Consider the following 12,126-nt stretch of genomic DNA (forward strand, 5'->3'; position numbering starts at 1 on the left):
TGTGGATGTGATTAGCCAGTGCACCCCAGCCATGGGGACCACTCTCCTGGGGAACCTTGGTGTCTCTGTGGGGTTATTTTGCTGCAGACAGCTTGTTCACAGCATCCGGCTTCTCCAGTGCTTGGTGCCCTGTTCTCATGATCCAGTGCCTCTGAAGGCAGGGAACACACTCATCCCAGTGAAGGGGTGTCCCTTTCACTGCAGTGTTTGGAGTGGTTCCATGATCAGCCAGACACTCTCTTTACTGTCTCCTTTTCTGCAGCACCTCGAGTCTGCTGGGTGCTGAGTGTATGTGCTGGCTGCCCCCTGTCACTGCTGTGGGACACTCTGGGGACAGAGAAGGCCAAGCTTGCCTGATGGGATAGTGACCTGAATCTGAGGTAGGATTTTAAGCAATAGGAAGCTGTGGGTGCCCAGAATTGCCTGCAGAGAACCCAGAAGCCCTGGAATCACACCAGACAGAGGCTAGCTGGACACAGCTGTTTAATGAATGTATCTCAGTACAGATAGGGAGTTGCAACCCATGCACCCACGGCCGCCTCCTCGCCATGGCTCTGGCCACATCTCGGACCTGGCATCCGAAATATCCCCATTGGCGCTCTGGCCACATCTCGGACCTGGCATCCAAAATATCCCCATTGGCCTGGCATGCCAGGGTGGTAGAGGAAGATGTCGTGGCACTGGTGCGCCTCCTGGTCTTGCAGTGGGGGAGACCCTGGAGAGGGGAACTGTGCCCTGGCTGAGGGAAGGGAGGTGACTGGGATGATGCCCACAGGGCATTGGGGATGGAGGTGAGGGAGTGACCAGGTCGCTGTAACTGCACCTCTTGACTTTGTACACCCTGGCTGAGCCACGGCACACCAGGCAAGGAGAGGCTGAGGGCACTACAGGGAAGGGATTAGAGAGGCAGGAGCAGCTGCTGGGGCTGCCATGGGACCTGGGCATCCTAAACCCTGGCATGTTTGGGGCAAGGTTTCTGGGCTTCCTGCTCTTTCATCTATCTACTTTAGGGCTGCCAACAGACCCAGTGAATGCCTCATCCCTGCAGCTGACACCTGGGGGGGCTCTGGGCTCCACCTCCTTTCCACAAGCACTAATGCTCCCAGTGAGGCAAGGCTGTCCACTTGATGTGGTGGGTAGAGAGTGAGATTGAACAGGGTTGGTGTGGGACTGGAATGGCAAGCAAATGAAAAGCATCCCTTGGAACCAGGGGTACAGGAGGGGATGGGGGATGCAGGGGAGTGCTGCTGGCAAGATCAGATGCATAGTGGGGTTCCCCTACATCTGACCTTGCCTTCCCATCCCTCTGATGCTTTCTGTTATCAGTGCTTCTTCCTACACCATCACTGTTGGCATTAAATAGTTGGTTGCCAGCCGGGAAGGGTTGAGCCATGCCAGGGAATGGTCTCCTAGACACAGCCATGAGCTACTGGGCTCTAACCCATGTTGGAGTAGGGCAAGGATGTGAGAGACCCCGAAGGGAGTTAGCCACATCCCCTGAGGATCCACCATGCTGACGAGCTGAGACACTGCTTGCTGCAGACCCGTGAGTGCTGCCTGTGGCACACAGAGGCTCAACCATGTTGCCCCATGGGGCTGTGGGAGGCTGGGGATACATGGGTGCTCTGGGTTCCACTGTCACCCCACAAGCACCCAGGGCAGACCCTGCTCTGTCTGCAGGTCCCTGGGCGCTGTGGGGATGGGGATCATGGGTGCACCATGTTCCCTGCCCCTTGTGCCCCACGGTGACCCCAGGCACGGGGCCCTTTCCCACTGTGGTCCCTGCAGGGCATAGGGGACAGTGGGGACACACTCTAGGCGAGGGGCTGCAGGTGCAGGGCCGCACTGTTGGGGCGTGCGGCCAGGATGTAAGCGACGTTCTCCCGCAGGAATCCGGGCCAGTCGATGCTCCTGCGGGAAGATGTGGGCTCATTGGACACCCTGGCAACACTGCTCACCCAGGGTCTCCCTGCAGAATGGAGGTGTCACCACCCCCTAAGTATCCCTGCCTCACCTGGTCTCCTCCTGCTTTGTGGCTGGCAGGATCTTCTCCGGGCTCTTGCCATTCCTGCTGCTGGCAGGGCTGCCCTCTGATATGGGCCCCACATGGCTGATGCTGTGGCAGGAAGGAGGATGCTCTTCATCCCCACTCCTCGCACCCCGAACGGTGGTGGTGGGGCAAGAGGGTGCACAGGACTGAGGGGCCATGGAGGGGGAGGTGGTGGGAAAGGGGGCAGCCATTTGTGTGCTGCAGCCCCTTTGGTAGGTGTTGGGAATGTGTTGGGAGTCCCAACTGGGATATCACCCCTACACAGGGTGGGCATCCCCTCACCTGACATTGCAGGACAGCATCTCCTTCTGGTGCTTGCGGAACCAGGTGTGCCGGGCCTGGCGGCACTCACCCTCCCCAATGAAGCCATCGTTGTCCTGGTCCAGGGCCAGGAAGGCTGCCCGTGCCCGCTCTCGCTCCTTGGGGGTCAGCAGCCGCAGAAGGGCATTCTAGGGGGTCAGAGAAGCGAAGGAGTGGAGCACTCATCCCGTGGGAACCTCCCTCCTTATGTTCCCAAAGCTGTAGGTGTTTCCACCCTGAGTGCCATGGCCGTGGGAGTCAGCCCCTGATGCCACAGCCGTGGCCATCAGCTGTAGGAGCCAGCTTTGGGTGCCATGACCATGGGTGCTGTGCTGTGGGTGCTGGACCAGTGCCACATGGACCAGTGGCCATGGTAGCCAGCCCTGGGTGTTGTGACCATGTGTGACAGCCATGGGAGCAAGCCCTGAATGCCACAACCGTACCTGTGGCCGTATTTTCTGCAGCAGCTGTATGGACTCATGGGAGAGGAAGTCCTGCCACTCGATGTGCCCCTTCTTGTCGGGGTCCAGGGCATTGAACTGCAGGGCTGCCTGCTCCTCCTTTGCCTCGGGCATGGTCCGCTCGAATTGCTGCTTGTGCACTTGGTGTTTGTAGTGCAGGAAGTCATCCAGGGTCAGGCAGCTCTCTGCAGGGGACAGATTTGCTGTGCAGTGCCCAGGAAGGAGGGGGACCCACCTCCCCAGCTGCTTCCTGCAGCCATCTGGGACCTGCCTCATGCGGAGTACACACCTGGGATGATCTTGCAGTTCTTCAGGGTCTCCATCAGGCTGTACATCTCTTCCTCTGTCAGCAACAGATTGAGGTTGTCCTGGGGTGGGGGGGGGCAGAGAGGAGCGGTGAGGCAAAGACATGGGGTGGAGGGAGCACACCTCTGTATGTCAGTACCCTTGAGTATCCCTTGAGAGCGAGTGGGTGGGGACACCCAGAGAGATGTTGTGCTGTGTCACCCAAGGTGCTGCAGTGGGATGGCTCCACGCCCCCAGGCTTTGGCCATTTTAGCTCTGCTACAGCGTCTCATGTGCCCGTAGTGTCATATCCCTCACCAAGATCCTGGGGAGCTGGCTGCAGGGGTGGGGAGGTCACTAAGGGCCACAGTTCCCTGTGTCTGGTGACCCCATCAGGCCAAGGTGGGAGGTGAGAACTGGTGAGCAGCATGTTCCCCATTGCCCCAGAGCAGGTTGTGAGGTGGGGCCCTGCTCATGTCCATGTGGGGCACAGTTCCCTGGGAAGCACCCTCCACCCAGCAGCAGCCTGGTATCCCCCAGAGCAGGCACTCACGCAGTAGTAGCAGCTCCAGCCCGTCTCGGTGTGCGCCGTCTCCGTCACCTCCACGGCGCTGTCCTTCTGCAGGTACCCCATGCGGCGCAGGCAGCCGTCGTGATACACCCGGTGGCAGATGCGGCAGGGGAAGAGGCTCTCGGCTGTCCACACCTCGCAGATCTCACACATCTCATCATTCACGATCTGGGCAAGGAGAGGCAGATGCTCAGCAGAGCAGTGTGGGCAGGGGCTTGGCTTCTTGATCGGGGCGGTGCTTTGCAGGTGGGGGTGGATTCTGAGGGGCAGAGACGACTGGAAGATGGGAATGTGTGGGGCTGGAATAGGGAAGAGGTCATTGTAAGGGACAAGGCTGGTGAAGTTAGAGGAGGGTGAATATGTTTGTGGAGATGAATAGTGGGTGGATGGGTCTGGCTATAGGGTCAGTGGAGGTGTGGAGCTATAGGTTCTCAGCAGTGAGATATGTGTGGGTGGCTGGACTGTAGGGTTGTACATTGGCTGATCTTTGGGGTTGTAAGTGTTGATTGATAAGCTGTAAGGCTTTCCCACTCATTTCCATTTCCAATTCCAAAGAGATACTTACCTGGGTATATTATCTGGGTAATGCCCTGAGGTAATTTAGGCTCAGGGCATAGTTGGACACTGGAACAGGCTCCCCAGGGCAATGGTCACAGCACCAAGCCTGGACAACATTCTCAGGCACATGGTGTGATTCTGGGGGTACACTGTGCATGGCCAGGAGTTGGACTTCAGTGATCCTTGTATGTCCCTTCCAACTCAGAATATTCTATGTCTTTATGGTGCTGTATAAGGCTGTAGGTGTGCTGGGGTTTAGGCTTGTTGGGTGGGTGGCTGTATGGGTAAGGTTGTGGGTATGGATGGGTGGGTTATAGGATTGAGGGCATGGGTGAATAGGCTGTTGGTTTGTAGATGGGCAGGGATATAGGGGCTGCAGATATGGAGGGATGGCTTGAGTTGCAGGCTGGTTGACTGTAGGTGGAATAACATGTAGGTCAAATTGTCCTCTTTTCCCCAGACCTAGAACTGCCTATGTGCAGCAGTGACTCCTCCTTTTCAAGACATCCCAGAGTCCCTCTAGGGCACATCTGAACAATTGCACGCTGCTCTCAGTATGGCACCTCCACCTGCCCAGCCTGCTCACGGGCACCCTACCCCACTGAGCCAGCTGCATAGGTGTTTGCGTGTCTGTCACTGCCTGGCAGACACTCAGGTGCTTGTACAGCCCAGTGCACCTCCAGTCCTGTCTCCATCTCTCCCACCCTGTCTCTGTGGTTCTATCAGCTCACCTGCTCCCTCTGCTCCAGGCTGATGTCCGGGGGCTCGTCATCGTGGAGCTCCCTCTTGGGCCGGATGAAGGCTGGTGGCGTGAACCTGTTGGCTCGGTCAAACTCCTCTGGCTCCACGCCCCGGCCATCCCGCAGCCGCTCCCAGGCTGCCTTGCTGGCGCTGCTCTCCTCCAGCTGGGAAGGTCCTGCCACCGCTTCCTCCTCTCCCTCCTGCACCTCCTGCTCCAGCGTTCCCTGGCGTGCAGTCCCCGCCTCCGCCCGACGCCGTGTGGATGGCTGCTCCCGCAGCCCGTCCTTGAAGGCTGACACGGCCAAGCTGACCTTCTGCACCCTCTCCACCGTCTGCCTCCTGGACATCAGCACCCCCATGGCTCTGCGGTGGGAAGGAAGGCGCTATGTCCCCGATCCCCAAAAGGGTGTCCCAGAGGTTTTCCCCCAGCTGTGTGAGGAGCATCTCAAGGCATGCAGAAATGGGGTCTTTGTGAGAAACTGACACTGGGGTCATGATGGTGGCTATGGAGAGATGGATTCCTGGTCATGGAGGGTCTGAGGGGGTGGGGAGTGGGATAGAAGGCAGGAAGATGATTTGGGGGTGCCTCCCCACCCTTGCTCTACAGATTCCAGCTCAACAAGAAACACATCCAGGCCTTTTCCATGCCAGATCAGTAAAACCCAGAGGGACTAGGACCAGCTGTAACCCTTCTCCTTGCGTGCATCTCCTTTCTGCCGTGAAGACAGCCTCTGTGGCCAGTCAAGGGTGAAAGATGTCCTCCCTGCAGCTGTGCCCACGACTAAGTCATAGCAGGTCTGGTGCTGACCCCTTACCTTCCTCAAATTCCTCTTCACTCAGCTGCCTTTCTTGCACTCACATGCTTGTGTGTGCGCTGCTGCTGTGATCATTGGGCATCCTGCATCCTGCAAGGAGCCATGTGGGGAGGCTGGGCCAGCAGTAGGAGGACTGTGAGGGTGCAAGAGGGAAGGGGAGCAATGAATGGGGACAGGGGCACATGGGTCCCAAGAAGGATGTTTGGCTTCAGTATCAAGGGAAGATCACCTTAGGACAAAGTGGGGAGGTCAACAACAGCAATAATAACAAATTGGACTCTGTCCCACTGGGTGTGAGCTGAAGCTGGGGAGAAGCAGAATTTGGCCTCCAGCATCGAGGGGCACAGCACCACCACACATAGGTCCAAGGGCTTCCCTCGTGCCCTGCAGGGGTTGCATTCTGGAGGATGGTGCCCTGGGCAGTGGTGGAATCACCATCTCTGGAAGCGTTTAAAAAAAACCATGTAGACATGGCATTTCAGGACATGGTTTAGTGGTGACCTTGGCAGTGTTGGGTTAATGGTTGGAGTCGACGATCTTAGAGGTCTTTTCCAGCCTTAATTATTCTCTAATTCTATGCTGCAGCAAAGAGGCACTTCCAGCTGATGCCCAGGGACCAGGAGGCAAGGCAGGGAGATTGGAGTAGCAATCTCCCGCCCCGCCAGCCTCAGCAGGGAAGTCCCCAGGTAGCGGGATAATTAGCAGCACGCGTGCACACGGCCGGGATCTCACTGCCTGCGGGAGGACTCGACACCGCGGGCACTGCTGTGGCAGGGAGCCTGGTCAGGGTAATTACAGGTACCCCGCAGCAGCAGGGCCGAGCGGAGCAGAGCAGAGCGTGCTGGCAGGCGGCAATCACCGCTGCGTGCACACGCATGTGATTTCCCAGCCTCTCCCCACCACCGCGGGACCATCTGCCTGCAGATTCCCACGCGCTGAGCCGGGATTGCAACACGTGTGGGCCCCGTCCTGCGCGTGGGGGTCCCAGCAGCGTGCGCGCGTGTGGGCCGGGGGATTTGCACCTGTTGGCCGCAGTGCCTGGCTCGGAGCTGGTGCTGATTCTTCAGCTCCCGGGGCTTTGCAAAGGTGGGAGCAGGGCAGAGCTGGAGGCACGTGTCCAAGCCACAGCAGCAGCATCTCTGCGGCTGTGCCAGTGGGAAGGAAAACACCTGGGTGTTTCTACCTCCTCGCCGTGCCACCACCCTCTGCCTGGCTGGCTCAGGTTCACGTCTGCCGTGGTCAGGATCAGCTCTGCTGCTGGGCAGCATTGCAGCTCTGCCTGCGAGCGAGAGAGTCGGAGAAGTCACAGGGAAATCTCCCCAGGATTTGCCTTTGTAGGTCCCTGCACCACCTAGCGTTGTCAGATCCAGGCCTGCTCCTGCCCAAGGTTTGGGTAGAAGTGGGGAGGAGAGGGTCCAGAGGAGCTAAGCGCACAGAGAAGAGTGAAAAGAGGTGTGTGGCTCACAGTACACCAGTCTCCCTGATACCTACTCTGGTGTTCCTCATCCCAGCATGCTGGCAGCTTCTCCCCACAGTGCTGCTGAGCTCTGGGTACCCCAACCCCAGCCAGCCTGCAGTGCAGTGGGACAGCCTGGCCAATAGAAGGGTGGCTGGTGTGCTGTTTTCCCCCCCCCCAAATCTTGATTCCCTGTGTATTCATGTCATAGTCACCCACCTGCACTGCGCTGCTGCTGCAAGATCTCTGCCCACCTCCCTCCTGTCCTCTCCCAAGCCTACTCTGAGTGCCTTCTGCCACCCTCTACTGGACAGTGTCACTTCTATCACAACTTGTGTCTATTCTCAGCTCTGCTGCCCTCCCTGCCCCTGCTAGTGCCGCACAGCTGGACCCTGCCTGCACATCCAGGGCTGAATGCCTTCACCCTGAACTCAGTCTCCAAGCTCCACTGCCTTTCCACAGGCTCCATTGCTCCCCAGACACCCCAAACTTGCTCTGCACTCTCCAAACCCCTTTTTGCCTGTGCTCCATACCCTGCCTCACCTGGCTTTGTGGGCTGGGATTTCACCCTCACATAGAACCTGGGATGACTTGGGGTCCTGCCAGACTTCAGGAGTCCCTGTTCTCCCAGGGAGGGAGGACCAAGGACAGTCTTGCCTCATAACAGCCCAGACATTCGAGCAGCCCCTGCGTCCCCACATGTCCTTGGGGGGAGGTGTCTCCAGTGCTATTTGTGTCCACCCCCGAGGCAAACAGAACCACCACCTGTCTCAGTGTGACCTAAGAGGTGCGGGGGCCTCGACCTTGCTGCCAGGCTGCACCGTGAGGCTATTTTTAGGTCGCCCCCACAGAGGAGCTAAATCTGGGCAGGAGCTGCCTGCAAACACCCGGCTCCAGTGAGCCCTGCCAGCACCGGGGGTTGTCACAGTGGGTGGTGGGAAACTTCCCAACCCCTTCTCTTCCCTTCCCTTTCCTCCAGCCCCCTGCACCCCTGCCCTGATCCTTGGGCAACACATGCTTCCCTTCACTCTTCTCTTTTGGATTTGCTCCTTGCTGGTTCATTCCTGCAGCAAAACACTGAGCCAGAAAGCACTTCATCCTCTTAGTACCCATGGACATATCTTTCCCTCTCTGCGTGGGGGAAACTGAGGCATGGAAGCAAGGCTGGTGCAGCTGGAGTGAGGATTAAGCCTGTGTTAGGTGGGAATAGGGAGAGAGCTGGTGGCTAGCAAGGAGGCACCCCGGGAGAAGGAAACAGGGCAGAGCATCCGGATGCAAACAGAGACAGTGGTCCCTGCATGGCTGCAAAATCTCTGTGGCATGGCAGAGCACACGTGGCTTGTGCTGGGGTTGCAGGGTGCCAGGTGAGGGGTGGGTGCAGGGCGGCGGGTGACACACGGGTGGGTGTAGCATGACACAGCTGGGGCGGTGTGGTGGCTGGGAGCACAGGATGGATGTGTCAGGGAGCAGCACAGGAGGGGTGTGTTTGTTAGGGCTGGATGTGTTACGGGGTGGATGCGGTGCGAGGGGTGGATGTGTTTTGGGGTGGATGTGCTACGGTGTGGCTGGCAGCGCAGGGCGGGTGTTACAGCCCACGGAGGGTGTTGCAGAGGCTGTGGGCAGGGGGTGGGTGGTGGCTTTGGGTGCAGGGATATTGCAGCAGCTGTGGGAGTGGGGTGGGGTCTGTGGCAGCTGGGGGTGTGGGATGGGTGCTTCTTGGAGGTGGTGGGTCCAGGGTGAGCTGCTGTGGTGTGGCTTGGGGAGATGGGGGTATGGAGCCACAGGGTCTGTAGGACTGACTGTTACCTGCTCCACAGTATGTCCTCAGTGAAAGGCCCTGCCAGCAAATGAAGGGTCAGAGAGTGTTAGGGTTGGAGCACCCTTGAGCAGGGTCCATGGCACCCACTCTCAAGGGGATCCGTCAGGGGTGTGTGTGCAGCAGAGTCCCCTCAAGCCAGGAGCAGGCTCCCCCACTGGGGGGAAAAATGTGCCTGGTCCCCACAGGCTGCCAGGGGCCAGGCCTCCTCCCTGCCTTCACCAGGCTGCTGGGTCTTCTGTCCTGCACTGCTGTGCATTAGTTGGAGCAGCATTAGAGACCCTGAGGGCAGAGGGGTGGGGTATCAACAAAGAGGAGAACCCTGGGACCTCACAGCCCCGTGGCAGCCAGGGTTCAGTCCGAAGGGCATGAAGCCAGGCTGTGAGGAGCTGCCATGGCTCTGGCAGAGCTCTGCACACCCTGGCAGTTGCTGCCTGCCTGGGGTGAGGGGGACCAGGCTGTGAAGGCAGCAGGCTCTGCTCAGGGAACATTGCATTCCAGCTCCTTGAGCTGGCTGCAGATGGCCATGGGGGTCTGGCAGCATCCCCTTGTCCCCTCTCCTGGACAGACAGCACGTGCCAGAACTGTGACACTGCTGGGACTGCTGCTGCGAGGTGATCTATTTGCCATGGGGCAGGAGGGCTGTGGCTGGTGGTACCCTCCACCCTCTGCAGGACTGTGGGAGTCCAGTGGGGATGTGGGGTGGGGGGAGGGCTGTGTCCCAGTCCTGGGGACACCAAGCTGGTGGCTGTCCTCCCTGCTGGATCAGGTTGCCCATCCTGCCGCGCTATGACAGATTTTATAGGTGTGTCGCACTCTTTCATCTCCCAGAGGGGGATGAAAATGCCGTGACAGCAGAGTCCCTTCCTCTGCAGCAGACACAGCTCCTGCCCAGCTCTGCACTTCTCCTTCTCTTTTCCCTCCCCAGCCCCTCTCCCCAGTACCCACATGAGGACCCTGATGCCTGGGCAGGACCCTCTCACCCCATCCTAATCCCCACTCCCAGGCATCCCATCCCAGGAGCTCTAGTAACCCTCCCTGGCATCAGGATCCCAGGGACAGTAGGGGAACACACCAAAGGGTGACACAATGTGTGGACAGCCCATGCTACGCACCCAGCAAAGCACTCACAACGGCAAAAAAAAGCCCCACTCACCAGGATCGGGGTCGGTCTGGGAACACGAGCCCTAGACAGCAGTCCACACGAGGTCCATCGCCGCTGCTTCTGGCCACGAGCCTCTCTCCAGCCGTGGGTGCTCACCGCATGCCGTGCCCCGTGTGCAAATCCCTGTCAGGGGATGGAGCGGCGAGGGTGGTACCCAGGGAGCCAGAGCCCTGCACTTGCTGCCGGAGGATGCAGGAGGCAGCGAGATGCTGGGAGCGGATGCCTGTGTCTAGCGCGCACACACAGAGACACACACACACACACACACACACACACACACTCTCTCTCTCTCTCAGAGGAAGCAGGGAGCTTGTGACTGGGGCTGAGCAGATGCAGCCTGGTTTGCTGTCCCTGTACCAATTGCTGCCCGAGCCGTGTTAAAAAGCTCCCTGAGAAACGAAGATTTTTTTTAACTGGGCTGACGTGTGCTGGAAGATACCAATGAAAGCTTTCCCTGCATCTCCTTTGGCCCCCTGGGTTGAACCGCCTTTCTCAGAAAAAACCTCAAGGATTACAGAGGTGGGACTGTATCCAAGGATAAGCAAAGGTCTCATCTGCCCCCGCTGCGGGGTCTTCCCCAGACCAATGTTCCGGCCACAGGCTACCTGCACCTGCTTTAACCCTGTGCCTGCTGGTCATTGTTACAGGCAGGCTGTCCTTCCCACACTATGGTGCAGTAGGGGCACGGTGGCCGCTGGCAATGTGCAGCCCTGTGTGCCCAATGCAAAACCTGGGGGTTTTGTTCTTTTAGTCCCCAGGACTAGATGTGTCAGCTGGGTGGGCAACACAGGGCTGCAGCAGGGCTGGGGGTTCACGGGGGCTTGAAGGAGGTGATGGGGCAGGAGAGAGGATGCTGGTGGGAAGAGAAAGGCACAGCTCTAATGCAGCACCTCTGAAGGCAGAGCATCTGGTCCACATGCATCCCCAGCTGCCTCACATCAGCTTGGTGGAAATGGTCACTCAGCCTCCTTACACCTTACTGGAAGGGGGTGCCATTGGTAAGGGGCTGTGCTTTCCCTTTCAGGAACAGACAGATCTGCATGGGGATGATTTAGGATGAAACAGACTCTGAGCCCTAGGAGGAGCAGCTTCCGTCTAGGCTTGGGATTTGTGCTGAAGGGGAGAGCAGAGGGGCCTGGGCAGTGGAGATACTGCAGGGCTGCCCTACTCCTTGGCCAGGCTGGACACAGCTGGGCATAGGGAAGTTCTGCTCAGCCCCATTGTTCCCAGGATGCTGCCTGGAAAAAACAACCCCTCATCCTAGGCTTACATCCTGTCCCTGCCAGCCCCTGTGCCCTCCAGTGGGCAGGTCCTACCAGGCCCTGGGTCTGCCAGCCCCACAGAACAGTGGATGTGTGGACACCATTGAGCAGCAGTGGAGAGGTAGGGATGCCGCCTTTCCCATACAGAGGGCATGGGGAGCATGGAGTGGGAGACCTGGGATTAAGAACCATTTGATGACTGAAGCTTCCTGGCATCTGGAAGATGGGCAGCACCATCCCTGAGGTCTTCTACACCCTGAAAAAGCCTGTGATGGATGTAGCATCCTGCACCTGTGGAGTTCTCTGCATCCCCAGGAGCAGATAACTGGGACAGGGCAGCCCCAAGAGGACCAGGTTCCACATTGTGCCACATGATGGTGGCAGGATGGTTCCTGATCCTTGACTGCTAGCACACCCTGTGCTAGCCCTCCCTACACTTATGGGCACTGACACTGATCCCACGATACCCATATCTTCATTGCAGACCCTTCCCATGGCTCACTTGGGAGTAAGCTGAGCTGATCTATAGCTCATGACACCTGCAAACAGATCTAGAGGCTGGGAAAGGCAACATCTGGGTGCTGTGCTAGGATCTGAGCTGGTCCCTTCCCCATGACTGAGGATGCACAGAGCCAGACTGGAGACA

General features: G+C 58.5%; 1 protein-coding gene across 4 annotated transcripts; it reads right to left on the reverse strand.

The window, feature by feature from the left end:
* Positions 1-471: 471 nt before the first annotated feature.
* PHF24 (PHD finger protein 24) lies at positions 472-10,597 on the reverse strand. 4 transcript variants are annotated; one of them, XM_079330286.1, is made up of 9 exons: positions 10,210-10,484; positions 6,965-7,060; positions 4,957-5,329; positions 3,650-3,835; positions 3,101-3,179; positions 2,794-2,996; positions 2,333-2,499; positions 2,015-2,116; positions 488-1,911 (listed from the first exon to the last, which is right to left on the reverse strand). In XM_079330286.1, the coding sequence occupies exons 3-9, from the start codon at positions 5,323-5,325 to the stop codon at positions 1,815-1,817; spliced, it is 1,203 nt and encodes a 400-aa protein (XP_079186412.1). In that variant the 5' UTR covers positions 5,326-5,329; positions 6,965-7,060; positions 10,210-10,484; the 3' UTR covers positions 488-1,814. The 4 variants fall into 4 exon arrangements, with proteins under 4 accessions (XP_079186414.1, XP_079186412.1, XP_079186411.1 ...); XM_079330285.1 differs by lacking the exon at positions 10,210-10,484 and adding an exon at positions 7,819-8,090; XM_079330288.1 differs by lacking the exon at positions 6,965-7,060 and having other exon boundaries at positions 472-1,911; positions 10,210-10,597.
* Between the last annotated feature and the right edge of the window lie 1,529 nt (positions 10,598-12,126).

The sequence above is a fragment of the Erithacus rubecula genome (genome assembly GCF_903797595.1).
Source record: "Erithacus rubecula genome assembly, chromosome: Z".
Classification (NCBI taxonomy): domain Eukaryota; kingdom Metazoa; phylum Chordata; class Aves; order Passeriformes; family Muscicapidae; genus Erithacus; species Erithacus rubecula.

Excerpts from the sequence above, each read along its gene's own strand:
- PHF24 (XM_079330288.1), bottom strand. The coding sequence starts at position 5,325 with ATGGGGGTGCTGATGTCCAGGAGGCAGACGGTGGAGAGGGTGCAGAAG. Across the intron at positions 2,997-3,100 it reads GAACTGCAAGATCATCCCAG|AGAGCTGCCTGACCCTGGAT; the intron begins GTGTGTACTCCG and ends TGTCCCCTGCAG. Across the intron at positions 2,500-2,793 it reads TGCAGAAAATACGGCCACAG|AATGCCCTTCTGCGGCTGCT; the intron begins GTACGGTTGTGG and ends CTGACCCCCTAG.